The sequence below is a fragment of the Dermacentor variabilis genome, chromosome 1, assembly GCF_050947875.1.
Source record: "Dermacentor variabilis isolate Ectoservices chromosome 1, ASM5094787v1, whole genome shotgun sequence".
In the NCBI taxonomy this organism is placed as follows: domain Eukaryota; kingdom Metazoa; phylum Arthropoda; class Arachnida; order Ixodida; family Ixodidae; genus Dermacentor; species Dermacentor variabilis.
Window position 1 is genome coordinate 29,473,576 of NC_134568.1, and position 27,024 is coordinate 29,500,599.

At 45.7% G+C, this 27,024-nt stretch overlaps 1 protein-coding gene across 2 annotated transcripts; it reads right to left on the reverse strand.

The window, feature by feature from the left end:
- Positions 1–295: 295 nt before the first annotated feature.
- Positions 296–22,587, reverse strand: LOC142570604 (uncharacterized). Of its 2 annotated transcripts, none has more exons than XM_075678977.1 (3): positions 22,025–22,587; positions 18,947–19,099; positions 296–647 (listed from the first exon to the last, which is right to left on the reverse strand). In XM_075678977.1, the coding sequence occupies exons 1-3, from the start codon at positions 22,444–22,446 to the stop codon at positions 608–610; spliced, it is 615 nt and encodes a 204-aa protein (XP_075535092.1). In that variant the 5' UTR covers positions 22,447–22,587; the 3' UTR covers positions 296–607. The 2 variants fall into 2 exon arrangements, with proteins under 2 accessions (XP_075535092.1, XP_075535088.1); XM_075678973.1 differs by having other exon boundaries at positions 18,947–19,192.
- Between the last annotated feature and the right edge of the window lie 4,437 nt (positions 22,588–27,024).

A 27,024-nucleotide genomic window follows, 5' to 3' on the forward strand; every position in this document is an offset into this window, starting at 1 on the left:
GCTCTCGTTGCTGGTGTTCCCAGGAATAGTATTGAAAATGAGAGGAACAGTAAGAAGGAAGTGACATTTTCCCCCTTTTTTTCTTGCCCCGTAGCGTCGCGCATTAAAAGCGGGATCGCGGAATCTTTCTTAGGAACGCCACTTCAATCACAATAACGTTTATTTCAAGCACACAGAACAATAAAACATTCACACAAATAAATTGCGAAAATCCAAAAAAATTCGAACGATAAACACAGGCGCTGAAAGAGAGCGGCGCCCCCGCTTCGCTCGGCGGCGCCGAGACTAGCTCGCAGCGGTAGCCGCGAGCGTGCTCGACAAGCCTCGGCCGACGAGACCAGCAGCTCAGCGTGGCGGGGTGAACAACCCGCCTCCACGCGTCCAGTGAAGAGACGGGTGTTGCCCGCCACGGTGACGGCAGCGAGCGCACCGTCTGCTCCTCGGCTACCGACGATACAGGACGGGAGGCAGCACGAGCGCCCGGAGGACCTGCTGCTGTTCCGCAGGGACAGCTGGGACGCGGTGCTGCCGAGATGACGGCCGGCACAAGCGCGATGCTGCACCAGCTGACAGGCGCCTCCGGTCGACATCGCGCTGCGTCCCGCGCCTACACCACCGTGCGGCCGGCAACCCTGGGCCGAGGCAACCTGCCGGAAGAAGAGGAAATTGTGCGATTCTGTGCGACTGAGCCACGAAGAGAATAGATACGCACCAGCTCTCATATTTTTCTACTGTTTACCTTTATTTACTCAACGTATTGTCAATTGTATTTTCACTTCACTGACTGTATTTCTGGCGTATACTCTTGCATTTTTGTTCAGATCATTGAAGTTCACATGATCTTTATGCCCTTATGCCCCTTATGTAATGCGTTCAGGCCTTTAAGGATAAATAGATGAAATGAAATGTGTAACATGAGGCACACGCAGGAAATAAAATATTTTGCATAGCAGATTGAAAGCCCCATCGGACATTGTAGGACTATTCGAGTATTCGGGCGTGTCTGAAGCGGCTAATAAGGGTGTTTCTTTACGGATAACGTATTATGCTGCAGAGAGAAACCATAATTATTTCAAATTCTTTAGTTTGAAGAATGAACTGAACATTTATCTGTCTCCTCTAGGCAAGAAGGCCCAACCGCGGTCACATGACGTTAGAACATTATCGAAGTTTTGCCCGAAATGATTCGCAACGATGTCACGAGGACCAAGGCGATTTTAGATGTTTGTTCAAGGAATAGGAGCAAGGAGAAGTGTATGCAGAGAAATCTAATACGCATGTGTAGATACACCAAGGGCGTTGACGTCTCTGTGTCAGAGTGGTACCTAACCAGTGCCCCTATAACAGGATAGGCCATATGTGACAAATACAAGAAATTCACAGAAGCCACTAAATGTCCCGCGCTATTCCATTAAGTGATATTTGTGGTACCTATAAGTAGAGTGATATGTGAATGTAATATACATTATCTATTCTGTATTTACACACAATAATAGTGCGTTTACTGGTACTACTTTGTTGGTCGAATTTCCATGCTATACATGGTGTTCCAACTAACGTTAGCCAAATTGTTAAAAAAAACGTTTACAATATAGAATATGAGCTCCCACAGAGTTCGGTATTCAGTCCTCTTCAGCCACCGGGACAGTATTGTTATGTAATTACTTAGCGGGCCAGAGAAGGTTAGATAAAGAAGATAATTTTTAAACTAAGAATATGTCTTTCGACGAGGAAGCTTTGGTTAAGTCATTCACAGCTCTCACTGAATCTTTTTCAGCCCGATATGTGCCTGCGTAATTATTGTTTTCAGCACTTTCCCTGTAACAAAAAAAATGCGAAAAAATGCCGTGGTTTTAGGCTTTCGTGCTCCGCGACGAATGAGCTCCCGAAAACTATTAGAATAAACTAACTCCCCTCACTCCATGATTCGGCAACCACCAGGCCATGGTGAAGTGGAACACCGGAGTTGGAATGATTCTGGAAATATTCCACACATTTTCCAACAATCGGTATGGAATGTAAGCGAAATGATGGACCAGTCGGCAAGGTGGCATGGAAGTGGAATGGGAGCCCGAGATTGCGCACTCTAGCTTGAGTGGAATGGGCACGTAGTCCTGGAAAGGTTGTGTCTATTTTAAATGAGTCAACAAGACAAGAAAAGTTGCCAATTAGACTAGAGTAGACTTGGTAAATTCATTACACTTCTCAATTTTTACTCAATATCGGCTCTTTTAGTATTCACCTACAGGTGACTACCTCTGCCACGGTAATTATAAGAAACACGGTAGTCTACGCTTTCGAAGACCCGGGAGAATTTCTGCAGTCCAATCTTGAACGGCATTGAAAGACAACAGCTTCACCTGTACGACTCAAGAATTGAGGCCAAAAACAAACGGTCACACCCTGCGCAAGTCTACGTTGATTAGGAAACACACGATGTTTTTTGCAATCACTGTCTATTACCGAGAAGGTGCGAGAAGAGGTAGAGAGGCGTGGTGAAAAAAATGGTGTTCCTAAACGCTCCAGTGGCTGTGAACAAAAAGAACAGATCATACCGCAATACATATCAATGCGTTTCGCCTTTTGCTTCATGTTAGTCTTCAAAGGAACAGAATGAGCTAGCTGGACGCATGACATGTGCAAACGTGTAAGATTATTTTTTTCTTTGCTTCACTATACTCAGAATAATGAAAGATTTTGGAAAATGGTGGATTTCATTCAGAAAGCATATAAACCTTGCTTGTATCGCAACGAAGATCACTGCGCGGGGCGTCCTTTAGGATCCCTACCGGGCCCACTAGATCCAGGCCCTGTGCGGCCCGGGCCAAGCCGGTTCGGTTCAACCAGTTAACCCTTGAGTGTATGCGAAGCATGGTGAAGTTCTCAGTTATTTTGAAGATACTAAACGCACACAAATTTGAAGAGGTAGATTTCACTGGGTCGCTTTCCGCTGCAGTTGCTGTTTTAATAAATAAATAATAAATGTGGGAAAATATTTAAAAGAAATAATAGGGTTTCACGTGCCAAAACCACTTGTTGATTATGAGGTACGCCATAGTGGAGGACTCCGGAAAGTTTGACCACCTGGGGTTCTTTAACGTGCACAGGCCGCCATTGGTATCGTTTAACGTTAGAACGTTATCTAGTGAGGCGAGTCTAGCACTGTTATTGGAGGAATTAGAGGGTAGTAAATGGGATATAATAGGGCTCAGTGAGGTTAGGAGGACAAAAGAAGCGTATACAGTGCTAAAAAGCGGGCACGTACTGTGCTACCGGGGCTTAGCGGAGAGACGAGAACTAGGAGTCGTATTCCTGATTAATAAGGATATAGCTGGTAACATACAGGAATTCTAAAGAATTAACGAGAGGGTGGTAGGTCTTGTTGTGACACTTAATAAGAAGTACAAATTGAAGGTAGTACAGGTCTACGCCCATACATCCAGTCATGGTGACCAGGAAGTCGAAAGCTTTTATGAAGACGTGGAATCGGCGATGGGTAAAGTCAAAACAAAATACACTATACTGATGGGCGACTTCAATGCCAGGGTACGCAAGAAGCAGGCTGGAGACCAGTCAGTGGGGGAATATGGCATAGGCACTAGGAATAGCAGGGGAGAGTTATTAGCAGAGTTTGCAGAACAGAATAATATGCGCATAATGAATACCCTTTTCCGCATCCGGGTTAGCCGGAAGCGGACGTGGAGGAGCCCGAATGGTGAGACTAGAAATGAAATCGACTTCATACTCTGCGCTAACCCTGGCATCATACAAGATGTAGACGTGCTCGGCAAGGTGCGCTGCTGTGACTATAGGATGGTAAGAACTCTAATTAGCCTAGACTTGAGGAGGGAACGGAAGAAACTGGTACATCAGAAGCCAATCAATGAGTTAGCGGTAAGAGGGAAACTAGAGGAATTCCGGATCAAGCTACAGAACAGGTATTCGGCTTTAACTCAGGGAGAGGACCTTAGTGTTGAAGCAATGAACGACAATCTTATGGGCATCATTAAGGGGTGTGCAATAGAAGTCGGTGGTAACTCCGTTAGACAGGAGACCAGTAAGCTATCGCAGGAGACGAAATATCTGATCAAGAAACGCCAATGTATGAAAGCCTCTAACCCTACAGCTAGAATAGAACTGGCAGAACTTTCGAAGTTAATCAACAAGCGTAAGACAGCTGACATAAGGAAGTATAATATGGATAGAATTGAACATGCTCCCAGGAAAGGAGGAAGCCTAAAAGCAGTGAAGAAGAAACTAGGAATAGGCAAGAATCAGATGTATGCGTTAAGAGACAGAGTCGGCAATATCGTTACTAATATGGATGAGATAGTTCATGCGGCTGAGGAGTTCTATAGAGATATATAGATTACCAGTAACACCCACGACGATGATGTGAGAGAGAATAGTCTAGAGCAACTTGAAATCCCACAAGTAACGCCGGAAGAAGTAAAAAACGCCTTAGGAGCTATGCAAAGGGGGAAGGCCGCTGGGGAGGATCAGGTAACAGCAGATTTGTTGAAGGATGGTGGGAACATTGTCCTAGAAAGACTGGCCACCCTATATACGCAATGCCTCATGACCTCGAACGTACCGGAAGCTTGGAAGAACGCTAACATAATCCTAATCCATAAGAAAGGGGACGCCAAAGACTTGAAAAATTATAGACCGATCAGCTTACTGTCCGTTGCTTACAAAGTATTTACTAAGGTAATCGCAAATAGTATCAGGAACACCTTAGACTCAACAATAGACCATATTCCCACTATCAATCAGGTGATAGAGAAATGTGCGTAAAATAACCAACCCTTATATATAGCTCTCATTGATTACGAAAAAGCGTTTGATTCAGTCGAAACCTCAGCAGTCATAGAGGCATTACGCAATCAGGGTGTAGATGAGCCATATGTAAAAATACTGGAAGATATCTATAGCGGCTCCACAGCCACCGTAGCCCTCCGTAAAGAAAGCAACAAAATCCCAATAAAGAAAGGCGTCAGACAGGGAGATACGATCTCTCCAATGCTATTCACAGCATGTTTACGGCAGGTATTCAGAGACCTGGAGTGGGAAGAATTGGGGATAAAAGTTGATGGAGAATGCCTTAGCAACTTGAGATTCGCTTGAGGATATTGCCTTGCTTAGTAACTCAGGAGACCGATTGCAATGCATGCTCACTGACCTGGTGAGGCAAAGAAGAAGGGTGGGTCTAAAATTAATCTGCAGAAAACTGAAGTAATGTTTAACAGTCTCGGAAGAGAACAGCAGTTTACGATAGGTAGCGAGGCACTGGGAGTGGTAAGGGAATACATCTACTTAGGGCAGGTAGTGACCACGGATCCGGATCATGAGACTGAAATAACCAGAAGACTCAAAATGGGCTGGGGTGCGTTTGGCAAGCATTCTCAAATCATGAACAGCAGTTTGCCACTACCCTCAAGAGAAAAGTGTATAACACCTGTGTCTTACCAGTACTCACGTATGGGGCAGAAACCTGGAGGTTTACGAAAAGGGTTCTGCTGAAATTGAGGACGACGCAACGAGCTATGGAAAGAAGAATGATGGGTGTAACGTTAAGGGATAAGAAAAGAGCAGATTGGGTGAGGGAACACGGGTAAATGACATCTTAGTTGAAATCAAGAAAAAGAAATGGGCATGGGCCGGACATGTAATGAGGAGGGAAGATAACCGATGGTCATTAAGGGTTAGGGATTGGATTCCAAGGGAAGGGAAGCGTAGCAGGGGGCGGCAGAAAGTTAGGTGGGCGGATGACATTAAGACGTTTGCAGGGACAACATGGCCACAATTAGTACATGACCGGGGTAGTTGGAGAAATATGGGAGAGGCCTTTGCCCTGCAGTGGGCGTAACCATGCTGATGTTGACGAGCAAAATATAAGTACACCGGTGTTTTCGCATTTCGCCCCCATCGAAATGCGGCCGCCGTGGCCGGAATTCGATCCCGCCAACTCGTGCTCAGCAGCCCAACACCATAGCCACTGAGCAACCACGGCGGATTGGGAAAATATCAAAGGAGCACGGCAGGAACACGACAAAGGGAGGACAAGGAAAATTGGTGTTACACTCCCGTGATTGTGGGTGTGCTCCGTCTTTTGACAACACTGCAGTGTTGTTCAGAGACAAAGATTGTTGCACGCGCGTGAATGTTGAAGCTACGGTAATGAATAGTGAGGATTAGTTGTGCGTCAGCTCATCGCTTCTTTTGTTATTTGCGAAATAAACCTTTATAGAAGGCAGCTGGTAACAAGCGCTTAGTAATGCACACGCGTTGGTATGATCAATTGATTCGTTATGTTCTTTTCTTTTTTGTCTATTTTGCAGTATATATTCAGAACATCTGGCGTTAAGCGTTAGTTGGAAGTTAGTGCCTTGTCATAAACGCGCGGCGGCCCTCAGCCGCAAAAGCTTCCACGGTGATGCTTCACCGCTAGAATCCAAACACCGCTCCCTGAGAAGGTGCTTCGCCGCCGAGCTGCGGCCATGTCGGAATGCGCAGTGCTCTCTCCCTTGATGGCACCCTTCTTGGACACTCTGCACGCACCCGGTAGTGCACAGCTGCAACCTCCTCCTCCGGTGTACATAAAAGGCCGGCGCCTCTGGCGTTCGGTGCCTTTTCGTCATCGTACTTCATCCTCGTTAAGAAGTAAACGCATTATTCCTTGGCCTACCTCTTGCCTCGTCACTGTCAGCATCTCCTTCAGCCCATACCTTTGACCTTCGTGTCATGCTGCCCATGGGAGCTTGGTGCCTCTCATAACAGCCTGTTTCGTTCGTGTCTCTGTCTGCTGCTTTGCAAGTTCTGCGCTAGAACACCAAAAAGTATCTTTGTATGTTTGTATCTAACGGTTTTCTCGCATGCCTGGGTCACTGTGTAATACATGGCTGAATGGTTAGAGCATCGGGCTGATATGCTTGGGGAACTGGTTTCGAAACCAACCCTCTGACAAACTTGACTCACTGAGTATGTGGGAATGTTGTATATATGTATGTGCCGCTCTTCAATGAAACTCTTTGGCGCCAACATGGAGCACTAGGTATATGCCAGTAAGTGCGTGCCGCTGAACGGTATTCGAAGCCAACTTGTGTAAGCTTGGTATGTGCCACTCGTTACGACGGTGGCAATACGTTGTTTTGCTGTATTGATTCAATGCTGAACCCACTTCCGTCGATAGTCATCGCGAGGTGGGTTCTGCGGTTTTAAATGCGGTTAGCATTATTAGGATATTTCACGCATTTTGCCGGGGATATCTGTCGGTCTTTATATCTGGCTGCCTGTGTGGCCGCGTATCTAACCGTTTTCCCGTCAAATTGGATCACTGGGTAGTTCATGGTCTACTGGTTAGAGCATCGCGCCGTTGTGGTGAGGGAACCATGTTCGAAAGCAATAGTCGGGCCAACTTGGGTCATGTGTATGTGAGATTTTATATGTGCCGCTCATGACTTAGCCTGCTTCACGCCAATTTGTGTTATTGGGGATGTGCTACTACATAAGTGCACCTCTTCAATGAACCTTGTTCACCTCAACTTGGATTACAGGGGTCGTGAATCTAGCCATGTGCCCCACATCCGTGAACATCATTGATGGCAATTTGGGTAATTGGGTGTGTGCAAGTGGGTACATGCCGCTGTTCAATGAACCTCTAAACCGCAAACTTGGTAATTGGGCGCATATCACTGAATGCGCCAAAAGGTATGTGGCGCTATTCAATAAACGTTTTGCACGGCCAACTTGGGTTACTGAGTACGTTCCGCTCTTCAATGAACGTATTTTACGCCGACTTGGGTCATTAGCTATGTGTAACTGGGTATATGCCGACCTTCAATGAACCTCTGTGACGCCAACTTGATTCACTGAGTATTTGCCATGTCACTGCGTATATACTCTGTCATTCAACGACAAAAGTCACAAATTTCTCGGATGGCGGCTGGAGTCGAACTCGTGTCATAAGTATTTAGAACATATTGTCTGAATTTTAATGCACACGTGCGCCACACGAGAAATTCGTTGTGGTGGCGCTAGATGGAGCAGTGTGTCCAGAGCGAAGCGCGAGAGAGGAGCCAGGCTGCATACATGCTTCAGACATGACGCATCTCTGCCGTGTCTATACGGTGTATTGCTACATTGCTTCATTGGCAATCGCATTAACGTCGACACTGATCGTGACATGTGTTCTGCCACAATAACTCTAGCCTACACCGCCGGTGCGTCTGAAAAATGAGCAGCTGGCCCACGCTACCGAGGCATATAGTTGGCGTGATGACCAATGGTACGATTTTCTCAGTGATCAAAGAGTACCGTTAATGTACAGCAATCTATGCAGTGCACCGCTGCCGTGTCGTGGCCTGCCGCTTAGAAAAATGAGGTTGGACTGTCTATAGAAAGTCTATATACTTTTTCTAGACGACCTTGCCTTTCTATAGATTTGGTCTATAGATAGTCTGCGGGCATTCTATAGACCGTCTATAGAAAAAAGTCGCTAAGACGTTTGTTTCTTTTTGTCTATATCCGCTGTATAGACTGGCTGTAGACGAAAGTCAATACAGCCTCTATTTACTTTTGTCCATTCTATACCTATAGACTTTCTATAGATGAGAGTCGATAAAGTTTCTATTCCTTTTTGTCTACTCGAATTCCATAGACTGTCCGTAGATAGAAGTCGCTAAGATATTTGTTTCGTTTTGTCTACTTTCGCCCTATAGATTACTTGTTGACAAAATTCGATGCAGTCTCCATTTATCCTTATTGGTTCTTTGTCTGTAGACTGTCTAAAGACTGTCTATAGACGAGAGTCGGTAAGGTATTGATTACTTTTGTCTACTACCGGTTTATAGATTGTCTGTTGAGAAAAGTGTATAAGGTTTTTTTTCTATGATGGTGAGCTTGAAATTCACATCCTCCAGTACACAGCATTTCCAGGCTCGGATCACCGGCAAAAGATGCTGAAAGCGAGTGGGGCTATACTAATCCAGGTACAACCAAATTAGGAAGGCCCACTAAGCTTCAACAAGACCCTCCCTCACCAGAAAAGGAATTGTCCTACCTAGTGCAGCATTCGGCGAACCCCTCCCACATGGCTCACTCAATTACCTAATGGCCTTCAGTACCTAGTAGCTGCGGAGCTCTTGACCAAGACGACGGTCAGACCTGTAAAGCAGCAGAGTGTGCTAAGAATCTCAGGGTCCGGACAGGCCGCCAATGGAAACTGACCCTTGCAACGTTTAACACCCAAACCCTCTCGAGTGAGGGTAACTTAGCGGGACTCTTTAAGGAACTATCAGACATTGTTTGGGATATCATCGGCCTTACTGAGATTAGGAGAACTGGTGAAGCTTATACATTGCTGAATAACGGACATGTCTTCTGCTATAGACGTCTCCTAGATAAGAAGCAATACGGGGTAAGATTCCTAATCCATAAGGACATAGCGGGCAACATTGACAAATTCTACAGCATTAATGAGAGGGTAGCTGCAATAAGAGGTGTAGATTAAAGGTGGTATAAGCCTACGCTCCAACATACAGTCTCGATGATGAGGAAGTAGATCAGTTTTATGACAATGTTGAATTAGCGATGAGAAAAGTGCAAACTCAGTATAATGTAGTAATGGGCTACTTCAGTGCAAAAGTGGGGGAAAAGCAGGCTGGTGAACAAGCAATTGGCAACTACGGCGTTGATTCTAGGAACGCTAGAAGAGCGATGTTGGTAGAATCTGCAGAAATGAATAAGCTTCGAATAATGAACCCCTTTTTCAGGAAGCGCAGCAACAGAAAGTGGATCTTGAAAAGCCCTAAGGGTGAAGCAAGAAATGAAATTTACTTCATACTTTCTGCTGATGCCAGCATAGTGCAGGATTTAGATGTGATAGGTAGGGTAATGTGAAGTGATCATAGGTAAGTGAGGCCTAGGATTCACCTCAATTTGAAGACAGAAAGAACAAAATTGGTCAAGAAGAAACAGGTCTAGCTAGAGGCAGTGAAGGTAAAAGCATACAAATTTAGGCTGGTACTTGCAAACAAATATGCAGCCTTAGAAGAGAGAGATGATGATATAGAGCTAATGAATGAAACCGTAAATAGGTTGGCTCCAGAGGCAGCAATTGAAGTGGGAGGCAAGGCACCAAGGAAACCAGTTGTAAAACTCTCCCAAGTAACAAAGGACCTAATAAAGAAACGACGAAAAATGAGAGTGTTCAACTAAAGAGATAAGATGGAATTCGCGCAATTGCCAAAACTGATCAACAAGGCGAAAATAAGCGATATTGGAAACTATAACGTGAGAAAGGCTGAAGAAGCCGTAAAAAATGGACGCAGCCCGAAATAAGTGAGAAAGAAACTTGGCATAGGATAAACCAAGATGTATGCACTAAAAGATAAGCAGGGTAGTAGGAAAGGGATAACATTAATAAAGTGCCGGCAAACGACGGTTTAACGCGTCGTGACGCTGGCCAAGCGTCGACCCGGGATTATGCCCTACTGTGCACTACCCCAGTTGGGCCCGTTTGTAGTGGGTCTTGGGGCTTGTGCTTTTCGAGTGCCCCCGGACCAGCTGGACGGCCCATAGTTGTGTGTCCTTGTCTGGAGACTGCAGTGCACCTTGCAGTCCTGGAGGTAGCTGCTGTCGGGAACATGGCACAGTCCCAAATGATGTGCCATTGGTCCACTGGACCCGCTGCACAAACACCGCTCACCCCACTCGGATAGAGCTCCGGGTGAAGCACGTGCAGCATTGCGGGGGCGAGGAGTGACGGGGTCTGTATTTGCCTTAGGATTACGGCCTCCTCCCGACTGAGTGCCGCGTCGGGAGGCGGCATTGCAGGGTAAGATCATCAGCAATCTCTAGGATATAGTAAAAGGAGCGGAAGAATTCTATACTGGCCTGTGCAGTACCCAGAGCAGTCTGGAACCTCAATTAGAAACAGTAGTGAACAGGATGCAGAAATTCCTCCTATAACTAGCGATGAGGTTGGAAGGTCCTGGCAAGACATGAAACGAGGAAGTGCGGCAGGAGAAGGTGGAATCACGGTCGATTTATTCAAAGATGGATGAGACATAATACTTGGAAAACTGGCGGCTCTTTATAAGAAATGTCTATCGACTGCAAGGGTCCCAGAAAACTGGAAGAATGCAAACAATATACTACTTCACGCAAATGGAGACGTTAAAGAATTGAAAAGTTATAGGCCCATTAGCTTACTCCCAGTATTATAAAAATATTTAGCAAAATAATCTCCAATAGATTAAGGCCAACACTGGACTTTAGTCAACCAAGGGAACAGGCTAGCTTCAGGAAGGGATACTCTGCAATGGATCACATCCATGTCATTAATCAGGTAATGCGAGAAATCCGCTGAGTACAATCAGCCTCTCGATTGGGGGCGAGCTCCACCACTGGAAAGGCAGGCGCCACCGTCAGCGTGACATGTATGAGGGATCACGTGGAAACAGCGACCGCGTCAGCTGCTTCGGAAGAGCCGAAGCGAGCTGAAAACGAAAGTTTAAAGTCCCACCTGCGCTGCGATTCTGATTAAGCGTTGAGGCTTTCACGCATTGGGTGTCTCCTTGACAACATTTGAAATCACTATAATAGGTAGTGGCTGCCTTTGGAGGCGTGCAGCATGGTAGGCTACTGCTCGTTGCCACAGGGCCGGACGTGCGCAACGGAGCCCCGGTGTCAGCCTTATTCACACGTAGCCGCAGGACAAGAAGCTGCGTGAAGCTTGGCTCGTGAAACTTAGGACCGGCAAACAACCATCAGCTACAACTCGGGTATGCAGCAAGCACAGTAGCAGAAAACGCGCACTGAGACGTTCGCCCGCGCTCGCTGGCCGACTAATGTCACGACGGTTTGGCCTATGAACTTGTTGATGCTAGACACTGGGAAGTTTACGGAAATGGAAAGGGAGTGGTAAGAAACACATTAAACAAAGGCATGGCATATGGTCATGTTTGTGTTATGAATTAACGCACAGGATTACGAAAAAGCAGCGCGAAAGTGCCTGCTGAGTGCATACAGTGGGACGCAACTTTAGAAATAATATTGAAACGTCTAAGAAATTAGAAGAAAAATAATACTGAATCGTCGCGATGGTACATCACAAGTGCCGTAGGCGTCGAAGTCCCTTGTTAAAACCAAATTGTTTTTGAACAGCTCTGATAACGTCCACGCAACATTGGTTTCTTGTGGACTGTCAAATGCTCATATTCTGCGGGCTAAATCTCACGGCATAGTGCGAAAACGCACTCACAGCGAAAGCAAAACATTGTGCGCGGACGTGCATGCAGATGCGCAGTCGGTCGTTGCGAACACGTGCGATCGCTGCATGCATTGAGGCTTCGTTCTGTTATGCGCCATTTGGTTATACGGACAACCCTCTGTAAGAACATATTTCACATAGTTTGCGCTCAGCGACTGCCGACCTTTCACGCAAGCCGGTTCGGGAGACTCCATCGCGGCGACCGCGCGCAGTGGTTTTCATTGTACGTATTCGGTAAAGAGATGGCGTCTATAAATAATGCTGCGCTTTCAGTTTGCCCAAGACTATTATAACGACAGCAATAAGGTTCCCTCGTTTTCAGAGTACTTACAGAAATGTGCAGGACAGCAGCCACGTAGTGTTTTTATTAAGCACCGTAAGCCAAACCTATGAGGAGCGTGAAGCGTGATCCCTCATACTACGCAAGGGCGGCGCTTCCGAGAGATGGCGACTCCGTAAGTCCTCCCCCCAAATATGCCTTTCATGGATTACGAAAAGGCACTTGATTCAGCAGAGATACAAACAGCCATAGCGGCATTATGTAATGATGGAGCACAAAACGCTTACGTAAATACCTTGGAAAATATCTACAGATGTTCTACGGCTACCTTAATTCTACACAAGTAAATCAGGAAGATACCTATAAAGAAAGGGGTGAGACAAGGAGACACAATCTCTCCAATGCTATTCACTGCGCGCTTGGAAGAAGCATTCAAGCTATTAAACTGGGAAGGCTTAGGAGTAAAGATCGACGGCGAATATCTCAGCAACCTTCGGTTTGCCGATGACATTGTTCTATTCAGCAACAATGCAGACGAGTTACAACAAATGATTGAGTACCTTAACAGAGAGAGTGTAAGAGTATGATTGAATATTAATATGCAGAGGACAAAGATAATGATAAATAGCCAGACAAAGGAACAAGAGTTCAGGATCGCCAGTCGGCCTCTGGAGTTTGTGAAGGATTACGTTTACCTAGGTCAATAACAGGGAACCCTTATCATCAGAAGGAAATTCACAGAAGAATAAAAATTGGTTGGATCGCATACTGCAGACATCGCCAGCTCCTGACTGGAAGCTGACCGTTATCATTGAAAAGGAACGTCCACAATCAAGGCATTTTACCAGTGCTGACATATGGGGCACAGACTTGGGGACAGACAAAGAAGCTTGAGAACAAGGACAGCGCGAAGAGCGATGGAACGAAGATTGCTAGGCATAAGGTTAAGAGACAGAAAGAGAGTGGTTTGGATCCGAGAGCTAACAGGTATAGACGATATTCTAATTGACATCCAGAGAAAGAAGCTAGGCACGTCATGTAATGCGTAGGTTAGATAACCATTGGACCATTGGGGTTACAGAATGGGTACCAAGATTAGGGAAACGCAATCGAGGACGACAGCAGGCTAGGTGGAGGGATGAAATTGGGAAATTCGCGGGCGCTAGTTGGAATCGGTTGGCGGAGGACAAGGTTAATTCAAGATCGCAGGGAGAGGCATTCGTCGTGCACTGGACATAAAACAGGCTGCTGCTGCTGATGATGGTGATGATGTGTACATTTCTTTTTGTCTATTCCAGCCTACACACACACACACACACACACACACACACACACACACACACACACACACACACACACACACACACACATACACACACACACACACACACACACACGCACACGCGCACGCGCACGCGCGCACACACACACACACACCCACACACACACACACACAAACACACACACACACACACACACACACACACACACACACACACACACACACGCCGCTCGAGGCACATTGCCTGTAATCGCGGACGTCTTCATGCCATAGGGCAAAACGGTTCTATGGAGCGCGTCTTGAGCAACAGAAAGCTGTATCGGGAGTTTCTCATGTTGCTCTACAATTTTCCCATTGAGTATTTTATCTAATTATAGTAATTGAGAAATTATAACAACACTAACTATCTAATCAGTGGGAATGCAAAAAATCTCCAAGCGACGACAAACCACATTATCTTGGTTCTCTCCAACTACCTAGCATTTCCATATTGCAAAGTCTGGCTCAACTTAAGTGAAAATCCCCGTATACTTCTTTACAATTCGAATTGTTCTCCACGGTTTTCTATATCACCGCCGATGAAGGCCATGGGATGGGATGTCACCAAAGGACATGTTAACTTGAGCGAACTGCCCGTATACCGATTGTGGTAAGGTGTGAGATGAAGTAGAAAACAGCATGAAGCCTGCGATAAGCTCAGTCACTCGCTACTCCGTAACTTAGCCGAAAGAATTAGAGAACAATAAATTAGTTGCTCGGGGAAGCACCTTTACACGTTTCAAACTGAAGGCATCGCGTTTGACGATAGTTGGAAGATTTCATTTTTTTTGTCTCTTTTATAAACAGTTTAGCACCAGAAGTTATTTTTCGGGCTATTTGAAAAGCGTTAAGCGCCTTTGCATGCTTCGGCGTTGTGCAGTTTACGTGCTGTTAATCACTAGGCAGCTGCTGACGCAGATTCGCATTTTGCCTATCGTGCATGGTATGAAGCCCTTGTCGTGCGTAATAAGTGTTCCGGTTTTCATTAATGTTTCGTTCAGTGCCGTCTTCCACAGACTGCATACTACATGCGCTGTAGAAACGAAAAAAAAAAACAAGCCAGATTATTCATTTGGTGGTCTTTTCTTAGTAGATAAGGCACATATTGTTAAAATAATTTAGCGTACATTGTACTTGTTCTATCCTTACCAACAGACCTAAGAGGCCGCAACATGTTTTAGCTGATAAGTAACCTTATCAATACCCCCCCCCCCCCATTCATGAGCATTCTACTGAAAGTGTGGCAAATGTATTCATCGCGGAGTATGAGAAAAGAGCCCATGCAGACTGTTCTAAGCGGAAATAAATTGCAATTCATAACGTGATTGTTCAAAACTGCAGTCACTATTCGGAGCATGTTCGTTCGGCACGGGCATATTGCATTAACACCCGAAAAATGTGCACATTCCAGCCGGGTATCTTTGTTTCAGCAATTATTATTATAGGAATTGTTTGGGATTAATAAAGGGAAAATACAACATCCACCCGTTCGTAGCAATTGCTATAAACGAAACCCATACGGGTTCCTCGAAAGAAAAACCTCGCAGTTGAAGAAAAATTCGTCGCGGACCAGGGCAAATTTTTTTTCTGTTTATGCAACATATGAGAGTGCAGCGGGTTCAGGAGAATTATTAAGCTATCGATATTAATGCATAAGTACAGATGAGAAGCAACACGTCAACGTACATAATACACAATCAAAATTTTTTTGTGGCGCCATATGTAAACGAAAATGTTAACTTGTAGATAACAGATAACTAACAGATATCGTTCGATTAAGCGGTTCCATTGCATGCAACTGCAATATTTCTTAAATGTTCTCGTGCACAAATACTCATGCAGTCTTCCATAGAGATTCACGGCTACATGCCTTTGAGATATTTCGACCGCTTCCATCCGCATGCATGATTTTCTATGTACAGTTCCCTGGGTATGTTCCCATATCCATGCTGGATGCAGTACATATTTAGAGAGATTTCCAATAAACTGCTTATTAGCAACCCCAGCAGCGAGTGTTTATATATAATCGAAACATAGTTGGCAAAATGTATGATTTATATAGCTAGTACGTAGGTTGTCGATCCCGGCTATTTTAGCCAATCTGGGCAACGAAAATAAAATATTTAAAAGAACCCGGTGCCAGATATACTAGCATAAAAAGACCTACAAGCCATGTCTCTTACGGCTGCACACCATAAGTCCTAAATTCTGACCTTACTGCACTGTCTTTTTTTGCATTATTGTTCGCTGAACAGCTTCACTGAATTTATGTTAGCTCGGACACCCTGTATCTACAACAATCGACAAATAGTGTAAGGCTTAAGTCTATGGATTAGCTATAGACCGATCTGCAGGAATTTTCTACAGACAGACTATGAACTTATGACCTTACGCTTTTGTCTAAAAAATGTGCGAGTCTATAGACACTCTATAAACTGTTTATAGATTAATGAAAATTCATGTTTGTAGACAAATGTCTGCAGAATGTCTATAGAGAAAAGTGTATAGGAATATACAGTTCTACTTTTATAGACTATTATGCTAAGTCTATAGATAGCCTATAGACATTTGCTTATAGACATTTTAGAGACTTCAGTCTGCAAAAGGGAAGCTGTATATAGCTCCATTTTTGTAGACTGAAATTTGTGTAATGTCTATCGACAGATGTCTATAGATAGTATAAAGACATTTGCTTATAGACATTTTATAGATTTGAGTCTACAAAAGTAGAGCTGCTGTATACAGTTCTATTTTTGTAGACTGAGGTCTATGGAATGTCTATAGACAAATCTCTATAGGTAGCCTATAGACATTTACTTAGACATTTTATAGATTAGAGTCTACAAAAGTAGAAGTGCTGCATAGAATTCTGTGTTTTTCTACAATTTCTATTTTATATTTTTTTTAGCTTTTGTTTGGAATACCTAGAGAGTGTCTAAGCCTTTGCTTTGTCTCTTGGCTTTTTTTTTTGTGGGAGGTGTTTCGGAAGAGATAACCAAATAAATGACAGGCTTGCAGCCTGACATACGGCCAACTATAATGAATTTTACATGTCTTGGAGACATTTGTAATAAAATTGCAACAACGGAACATATTTTTCGATCACGTCATTTATGTGCGATTTCAGCCCGCACGGCTAAGATTACTGCTGAAACAGCCCAGGTTAAGAGCAGTGTACATATGTTAAAGAGATTACCGGCAACAACGCACTGCAAGAACAACAGGCCCCATAGCGTGTTTGTTCTCGCGGGAAAAATAGTGCGGGACATTACTTGTAACGTTGTGAACAGTTCAAAAGTATGTTTTAGTTAATAGGCCCGCAAGAGGGACGGGGCAGGGGGAAAGGTGGCGCAAGTAGTAAGGAATTGTACAAATAGCGTTTTACTTACTGTAATTGGAGGATTGGAATAGATTAGTTCAACCACTCGAGGAGTGGGAATGGTCCAACTGTCAGAATTCCGACGAGTTAAAAGGAGGGGAATCACAAACCACAACTCTGCGGAATGGAGTAGGAATAGAATCGAGCGCCCCCACTCTCTGCACCATGCCATTACATCCAGTCCTTGGACCAATTCGAGCGCAGCTCTACAACCTTTTCCTTTGGCTTATGGGGGGCTCTCCAGGACTTTGGCTCACATTTGTAACGATGAGGCTCCTTGGATTAGATACTTCGTTGTTGTGGAAATCGACGTAACTATAAAGTAAAAGTTTCAGTCGTAATATTTCCGTCGGTTTTCGAGGAATGGTCATCCCGAATTACACTTATTTGTGATGAACTTAGGGAAATCATAGTTAGCGTTAACGAGCCAGGCTGCGCGTTTTTGTATTCGTTCCAGTTGATTAATGACTGTTTGTTTCTGGGTCCCAGGCAGAGCAACCGTACCCCAGGACTGGACGAAGTTTGTTAAATAAGTTGTTTCCTTTAGCATATGGGGGGCTCTCCAGGACTTTGGCTCACATTTGTAACGATGAGGCTCCTTGGATTAGATACTTCGTTGTTGTGGAAATTGACGTAACTCTAAAAGTAAACGTCGTAAAAACATCAGTGAAGCGGTTCATGCCTAACGTGATAGTTACATCCACGGTCGACAGCAAACGACTGCTGCCGGAGTTGCTTGAGGGAGTTGCGGGGTTCAGCAGTGTCATGAATTCAAGTTCTCAAGACTGAGACGACCGCACCACCTGGGCGAAACGTGTCGAAGGCCCGTCAGCTGCCGCACGATCACGCGCCGCCAACGAACAATCCTGCACAACCTAAATATTTAAGCAGTGCGCAGACTGGCACCCTAGGTAGGGGCTAGAGCTCGCGAAAACTATAGTGTTTTCCCCAACTGGGCGGAGTACCAGGCCACCAAACTCCTTGCCCTGCGCACGTTGCCGTACGACGCCAGCTGGCGTCTACCTTCATGAAATCCCGATACAACCACTGGTGCCACGCTGCTATTTTCAAAGGCCCCCACTTGGTGAAGCGACAGGGCCCGCACAGGTCAGGGGACATCGGCTTGGTCCGATACACAAATGACAGTAAACTGAGCGTGTCCAATTAGCAGCAACCAGGTTCCCCAGCTAGTATTAATGACTAAGCACTATATGAGTACTTCCCCGGGAAAGACGTCCGTCCGTCTGTCTGAACGCATGACGCGATGCCCTCCATAAGTATACAAGGGATCCTAAGGGAGTATATATTTATTATTTATATAAAAATACCTTGCAGGCCTCAAAGTGAGGCTTTCAGTAAGGGGTGCAGCACATAGACAATACATAGAATATATGACATGTATAGAACCGTAGCAGTTTACACACTACAACCGTAAGTGCAACCGAGGTGAAAAAGAATTACTTAGTTCACGATTCATTAATAAAAAACGTAATATAATGATCGATACTATCGCCTCGGCGATAGTATTGCCGTAAGGTATGCGCTGATTGGCTGGTTGAGCAAAAGCGCATTAGGCAGCTGATACGTTTTTGCTAAAACAATCAATCAGTGCGCGCAGATGGTGAAGGCGTGGCCGAGCCGATAGTATCGCCGAAGTGGATCGTTTCAGGATACGGCCCCAGTTAGCCTCACCTCGTGCGTAGCCTCCAAAGGCAGCTGCTGCTTGGCGTAGCCATCCCGGCCATGTCGCTGTTGCACTCGGCCTTGCAGGAGCCCAGCGTCGTCAACCGAAGCGGCAGCGTGTCGCGCAGGTGCATGTGTGGTCTGCAGCCGAAGAACTCGAACCTGTAATCGGGCCAAGCAACTGCGCTCCAATCCTTGTCGTGGTGATTCCCACTCAAGGCAGCTTCCACTCCACGCGTAATCGGCTTCTCCGAACTGCGTTGACAACACAGGCTGTAACTGAACACAGCGTTTGAAACGCACTTGCCAAAGACTGCAGCTGTTTCAATAAAACGTTTCCTTTTTTGTATAGTTATGGCGTTTTCGGATGAGCTGTGCTGCCAGTGCTTACCCAAGTCTACCAGAGCACTGAAAGACCAATAGCTACTTTTCGGCCTATTCATAAATCACTCCTGGTCGATGTGAATGCCGCCAATTTACTGGACAGTTTATTCTTGAGGCATAGGAGGCAAAATTTGCTTTTTCGCAAGGAAAAGAAAAGGAAATTGTTTCTGCTGCGGCCTTTCTTCCAAGATTCAGTGGAGGGGAGCTCAGCTGTTCATTTTTCGGCGAGATGCATTTAGAACTCATTAGGCGGCATCTGCAGGAATTCTCTCGCTTTGCAATGTGTATACGAGTGGAGTTTTTTCGTTTGTTAAAATGTTAAGCGCGCCTCGATCATTGAAGGAGCCTGAATGGAATCTCTTTCCACCACAACAATATCCCGTCTTCGCTTCTAGAGCATTCTCTTGTGACACCGCGCCGACTAAGTTTTGTGCAACCCTCTTTTGGCAGTTAAAGGGTGCATTCATATTAATCTGCTAAGTAGATGCCAAGTAAAGAGTGAATGACGAAAGTACGCAATACTTGCTGTGTTCGCGTAAACCGAACGACGACTTCTTTCTAGGTACCCAACTCGAGGGCGGATAAATCGTGCTCGACAGGTGCGTGATTCCCCTGACCCGTGGTTGTTCTTTCTACGAAATTTCGCGTGCATATATAGCGCAGGTCGCGGCGCTCTCCACGAGAAACGAGCGTGCATTACCACTGATGTGGGTGCCTCCATGGTGCCTCCGCGCAGACAAGGTGGATCGCCAGAATCGGTGATTAGCGGCGGGCACGTCGTCGGCGGTACGCAAGACGCGACATGTCATCTCACTAGTGCGTCCGATGAGCGCTACTTGCATTGTGAGCGAACTGCAGCCCTGTCCTTCTATGTAGACTTCTTGCAGTGCCGCATACACACACCTTGCGTTTCTACCGCTCGATCGATTGTACTGACTTCAATGCTCCGTTTTTTCGTAGCTTCCGTAAAATGAAATTTCATTACACGATACAGTCTGATTTGTTGCGCGTCTATTTATGGAAAATACTACAGTCAGTTGTGAAGAAGTTTTACTGCCATGAGGGATTGACCGTTTGTGTAAATATATAAATAAAATAAAAGTGGACTCTGAAGCCTTTGTCAAACCCAGTTCTGGAGATGTATTCTCGGGCGATCACTTTCGGCGGCGGTATAGTGGGCAGGCCAAACGCGAGAAAGGATTCCTCGTTGGCGCACGTGGACTGAGTCTCACGAAATCTCGCGAAAGTGGCACTATCTCTGATAGTGGTCGCACGAGAATATCTCCTCCGATTATGACTACCGAAAGGTTTGTGCCTTCAGGTCATCCCCCATCTACGTCTCTTAAAGTGGAAAGCCCGCAATATAGCGCCGACGTCCCGGGTGCATTTGGCGCATGAGACCGGTGCAGGAGATTGACCGCGAAAGTGCAAAACTAGCGAAGCAAGTGGCACTACTTGCAAAATGAAAGAAACAAAAGAAACAGGAGTGGTTGTCCTCTGACTTCTCTGAAAAATGCATACATTTCCCGCGAACCGTATTTGCATCCGCAAAGAAAATGACGTCGTGCGCAAGGCTTAAGGAACGCCGTGCGGTACCGCAATTTGAGCTCGGCGACTAAAGAGGAGGGTTTAGCTCAGTACCAACTCCCATTTCTCTAAACGCAGAAATGTTCTGATGAGACAAGAGAGCTCAACCGATTTGCATGAGAGTTGATTCTTTTATGTGCGCCTACATTCCGATAGGCGCAAGCAGAATTTCAGGTTTAGGGCGTATGAGCTTTTACTAGTTTTGCAGAAATTGGTACGTTAAAGATATATATAAGCACTAAGCATGAAGATTCTTAACTCTGCAACAAAAAAAAGTACCGTTGTTCTGTAAACCTGTTAGAGCATCTCTTACGGGCAAATGTGACACGCGAGTTCAAAGGTTACAGGAAATTGATGCAATATTTGCAAGGGTTGTTTAAGCTTCTTACTCACACATTAGTGGTATACTTAGCGCAGTGTTTAATTGATCACTTTTATTCTTGTTATATGTTTTTAAATGTGCAGTTTGCACCATTGCGATGTTACGCCTTTGTGAGGCAGCGTGAGGCAGCTGTACATCCTCCCGAAGGTGGTTGAGGACTTCATCTGCCTTCACCGCCTAATGTGAAGCGACCAACGGAAAAGTGTCGACGCCCAAGCGCACATCAAGGTCAGAGCATGGTAAAAGCAGCAACATGGATGCGCCAGCTAATCATGCGTGCGACTGTTTAAAGGGGCATATCAAGAAGGAACCTAACTACCACGCAGGTGTCTCAAGATCAGGCTGTGCTAAAATGTGAACGAAACGGTGCATTGTGTACGGTCGGCGAGGGCATTTAGAGTTTTCTTTTTGTTTCACTTCTGTGACTACATTATCATCGCTCTGCGACAACAGCGTAGTTATTGCAACAACACGAAATACTGTTGCTGGCTTAGCGCAATGTGAGGTGTATAAGCGCGGCAATAAATCGCATTACTATACGCAAATCAATATGTTTTATGCACCCTGGCTGATACACCTTACTACAGCTATACTTTCCTTATAGGGCACAGTAATAAATAACCTCAATTACGTTTTGTTAGCAGGACATAGCAAATAGTAAATGTCATTTCACAAACTGAGGATATTCGTAACGGCCCTTGGATATGGCGCACAGAAGACCCAATTATCTTTACCTGAATATCATTCGGTGCCCGGTGCCCTGCGATACGTCCTCCACCTGGAGTCCAGCTCCTTGCACGGTGCACGGTGCTTGCATGGAGTTGTACTCAGGCAGGTTGTCCTTGACGTCCGCCTCAACGAACCGGTCGCACTCGGCCCTCGGAACCAGTCTCCGCCGATGTGCGGCGCTGCTGCTGCAAGCCTGCTCCTCAGCCATGTTCACAGTCTTGACCACAGGGTCGCAGCTCCTCGGGAGGACGTCCTCCATGGCCAAGTAGCCGAACGTGTAGGACGCGTCGGCCTTGGCTTTCTCTGGAAGTAGGTCGTGCAATATGGACGAAGGCATCTTCTGGGGTGACGGCGCTTCTGAGAAGGCGGATGCACCGCCGTGGAGGATACGATAAGCTCGGATGCCGCTGGGTACATCGATTCCCATGGCTGACGCTAAGCCAGGTCCGTTCTTCGGAGAGATGCTCGGATATGCGCGCGCCACCGCCCCCGACGCGTTCGAAAGTGCGAGCAGGCTTTTCCTGTGCCACACGAGCCTCTCGCGCCAGCGCACGAGGGCACGACCTCGGTGTCGTTCTTCTTTTTCCTTTACTCCATCTTGAGGTTTGTGTTTCAACTGCTCTCCAATATCTCATCGGTCCTCACTTTAAAACATTTCGACAATGGCAATGACTCTGGAAAATAAAATATCCCAGGGAGAGAGAGATAGAGACAATAAACACTTTTATTTACCGTGTAGTCCGTTGTATCACGGCTCCGATTCGGACCAAATGTAGGATAATGGGATTTCCAGGCAGATCAAACAGTTAGCAGGAATTCAGGATAATCTCACCTTGCTAAATTTTGTTTTCTTAATTATCTCTCTATAAATTTTTGTATTCTTTCTTTTAATTCCATTTTTCACAGCATGACATTTTTTGCCGTAAGTGTCAACTTCCAAATCGCCTTTATCCTTTTTTGTCTCTTTACCTTTAACTTTTCTTTATTCAATTCACATAAGCTCTGAATTAGTGGACAATCGCCCACTGCACGAATGCGTGACGTACCTCCGTAAAAAAGAAGAAGAAAAAAGAAAACAAGAACCAGGCGTGAATTGCCAACAAACTGCTAACATCAATGTGATTACGGTAATTGTGACATAAGAATAATTATTTCCTTTGGACTTGCTGTAGAAAATTAAGCATTATCACCATCTACTCGTTGTTTTTGCATTCGTAAATGGGGTGTCCTTGGTGGCGTTAGCCACGTTTTAAGAAATATCAATCAATCAATCAATTTATCTAACTATAAAATCTTACCAAGGTATTCAGGCACGGAGAAAACTGGCATACAGTGGCAGCAAGTTGATAAGCGTACAGAGAGCACTTTGGTTAATAAATAACCTCCTGCATTAGAGTAAATTTACATGTAACATATACACAACTAGGCACATCTTATAAACACATCTAATTATACAAGTATGAAATTCTCTCTTCGCAACATATCAATAAGGAAAATAAAGGGTCGATGTGCTGCAGAAGTACTGTGAGGACATATGAGGAATACAAATTACTAGGAACAGAACTGTTGATAAAGCTTATACACAGTTACTGGCAATATTTACTTAATACGGCGGCTGCTGGGAGGCACATTCTAAATTTATGTCACTCGTATAACAAGACTGGAATTCTAAACGTATCACTCGTTTTAACGTAATCAGTACGAAATTCGTTGAGTTTCTTTTGCTCTACATTACGTGTGGTAGACCGGTGGAATTGATCTTTAATTGAGCCTTTAAGTGGTTTAAAATACGCACAATTATTTGACCTTAGGGTGTCCGATCATTGGTCCTCTACCAGCTGCAATTATTCTGGGCTAAATATCCGACTAAAGAGAGAAGATAATTTACACAAGTTTTTACCTTTTGAATTCTGTGCCTGGCTTCACACCGGAAACCTTGTGGGGTCTTAGGGTCTCACAGGAGTACTGACCCCCGCGGGTTCGAGCTTAGCGAGCCACAGGGCCGCGTCAGTCGTCGCCTCGAGCGCCGCTGCGCGCGAGCTCAGGCCGCAAGGGCTACCGGGCGACGCACGCAAGAACACAGTATTGCCCTGAGTTAACTGATACAGTTTATTGTATCTGGCGCCACCAGACACTGCACAAACGCCCGGTCTCAAGGCGGCGGGGAACCAAAGGGGTCCCCCACCAAGGGCGGAAGATGCAGCCAGGGACGCCTATAGCACGTCGCTGTGAGAGCACAGGCTGAAGCTGGGACACTGCGCTAGAAAAAGTCCCGGCTGCTATGCTACTTGCTCTCGCGATAACCAATGGGCCAATACGCGAGAACTCAGGCAATCTCCTTCGAGTTGGGCCTCCGATGAGTGCGGCTCGGCGTGGTACGACCTCGCGCGAGCACTAGGCACCCGTTCTTCGGCTTAGCGTCCGGACAGGATGAACACGAGGTACGCGCTCCCCGCACGGGCATAGGCACCGTGCGTGAGCTCAGACCTAGTCACAAAGGTGTCGGCGGACGAGAGGAAGCATGTACGTACCCGGTACAGTCCCGAGGCAGAACAGGCACGCTAACGCCACGAGAGTAGCCGCCAGGGGCCGTTTCGTGACGTCGAAGCTCCACCCCATGCTCCGCCCTCTCCGCGAACCATCGCTAGTGGAGCGCCACCGCTGACAACTGCTTCGGAGCGAGTGAAGAAGTGAGGCGTAGGGATTGCAGAACAGGTGAAATGCGCCTGCGCAATGGTGCGTCGAATTCCCCAAATCCCCACAACCTAAAACAACACATTTAGTCGCTTTCATAGAGCTATGTCCTGCGTCAATAATTTTTTTTTTTACAAGAAAGTGTTATATGCCGGGGTGCACCATCAGCTTCCTCTAAGGCATGTGACGTCGGCGCATCGAATCGCGGGCACAATTCGACGGTGACCTCTTTGCAGGGCCATTGGACGCCAGTGCGTGGGGACCATGACCTCCGATGTGGCCTCGAACTGTTTCAAAGCAGACGACCCAACTGTCGCCTCTCATTTCCTGACGTTATACAGCAATGGCGAGATGAGTGTCTCTGTCAGTAGGAGGCGTTTAGAGGCAGTGACCTGAAGTTGAAATTTCGAGTTGAAGTGTGCACTGAAAGACCAGTTTTTTGTATAATCATATTGGGCCATATAATCTTAGTTACAATATAAACTGAGAACACTGCGATCGCCATGTCATGGCTGGTTTACCTATCACCGCAGCCTTCATGAAACATCGTCATGCACCAAATAGTGGGGACATTGTCACAAGCTTTAGTGTTTCCTTTCGCTTCATTCCCTATAATGCTCTGTAATCCACGCCAACACCTTGCAAATGCGTAGAGCCGCACCTTGTGCCATGATTTCTCAAACGTAGCCCACAAGCGGACTTTATGGTTTAGGCCGATGACGGTATCCTTCGACATACGAGGGACGTTACGAAAGTAAGTTTCGTCATTAATTTTCAGACGTAAACTTTTTTGGCAAAAGAATATACGCCATGGAATTATGGACTGTGCACCTTGCATTATTTTTGCATATAGTTGACATCGACATTGAGACATTTGTCGTAGCGTGCTATCAGTTTGAAGAAAACACTCTAGCAAAGCTTGGTGCCCTGCGATGCAAGGCCTGAGACCTGACCTCTTCACCATACACGATCTGTAGGCGTTCATGGATGACGGACACACTGGTCCTCCGTGTCCATTCATACCAGCTAACAATACGCATTCCCATTGGCGACCACGTTGTCAGCAAACGTCTGTCTGCCATCGTGATGTGTACTAGAACACATACAGTTTCATAGAATAATAACGAGGGGGAACTCTGGCGCTAGTGTCTTCGGGAGCTGCAATGGGAGTGGTTGAGCCAGCATAGGAATTATGGGAAGAACGTGGATTTGCCTAAGCTTCGTCCTTCTGGCTTCAAACGGCTTCGTGACTTTGCAAACTCGTCGTTTTCAACAAAGTGCTGGGTAATAAATAATTAAGTAAACGTTATTAAAATTATCCGGCGGCAGAATTCGAACACAGGACCTCTAGCACAGACTCCCGATATTGAAAGCATTACGCCACGGACGCATGTATCGTCAAACAACATATAAATCCCTTATGAATTGATCGCGGGGAAGCCAGAGTGCCTTTAGACGCTTGGGGCGTTTCAATTTGGCCACCTCGACAAGCTTAACCGTTGCAATTAGCAGCGGTTTTGCTTGTTGGCGGCGCCTTTTGCACCTAGAAAAGTTTATATTGCTGTGAAATTTAGAATGAAGGCATACAAAGCGCAAAAACGAATCAACAAGAACGTCTGAATCCACAAGCCCGAAGATCAGACAGATCCATGTACTTCGCGTCATTCCCATGGTGGCTCATTGATTGCAGCGCTAGAGTTCCCTCTGATATATTGTAGGAAACTCTATGCTCGAACAACCTCGGGCACGCCGGTCTGCTGCTTCTTTCTCTTTTTCGGCGCTCTGCACATGCGTCATTCCTCCTCCGCTGTAGCTCCTTCCGTCGTTGAACCAGCAACGGGCGTGGATCAATTCTTATGACGATTGTTTGTTTCACCTGGTGTACCATCATCTCCTTCAAAAAAAAAATGACAAAACCTACTTTCGGAACGTCCTTAGTAACTGCAGAAAGTAACAGAATACTAACACTTCGGATCCACATAACACCGAATTCAGTCTGGACAATACATATAGTTCGTAAAGCTAACAAAAGACTACGCTACATTAGACGAATGCTTAAATACACTACGCCAGAAACGAAGCTGGCATGTTACGAATAGGTAAGAGCGATAGCGGAATGCCCCTGCGACGCCTGGGACCTACACACACAGACGTTTATCGCACAACTGCAACAGGCTCAACGGCGCGCGTTTTATTTCCTCTTCTTACAGTAGAAAATACTCAGTATGTTCACTTTATCAGCTACCAAACTTATCCTTTCCTGATTCAAGAATAAATAACAACAGGGTTACTCTCTTTCACAGTAAAGTGG

What these genes read in the sequence shown, in the direction of transcription:
- LOC142570604 (XM_075678973.1), bottom strand. Translation starts at nt 22,446, where the DNA reads ATGGGAATCGATGTACCCAGCGGCATCCGAGCTTATCGTATCCTCCAC. An exon ending in GGGCACCGAATGATATTCAG is followed by an intron (nt 19,193 to 22,024) that starts GTAAAGATAATT and finishes TTGTCAACGCAG; the next exon opens with TTCGGAGAAGCCGATTACGC. An exon ending in CTTTGGAGGCTACGCACGAG is followed by an intron (nt 648 to 18,946) that starts GTGAGGCTAACT and finishes TTCTTCCGGCAG; the next exon opens with GTTGCCTCGGCCCAGGGTTG.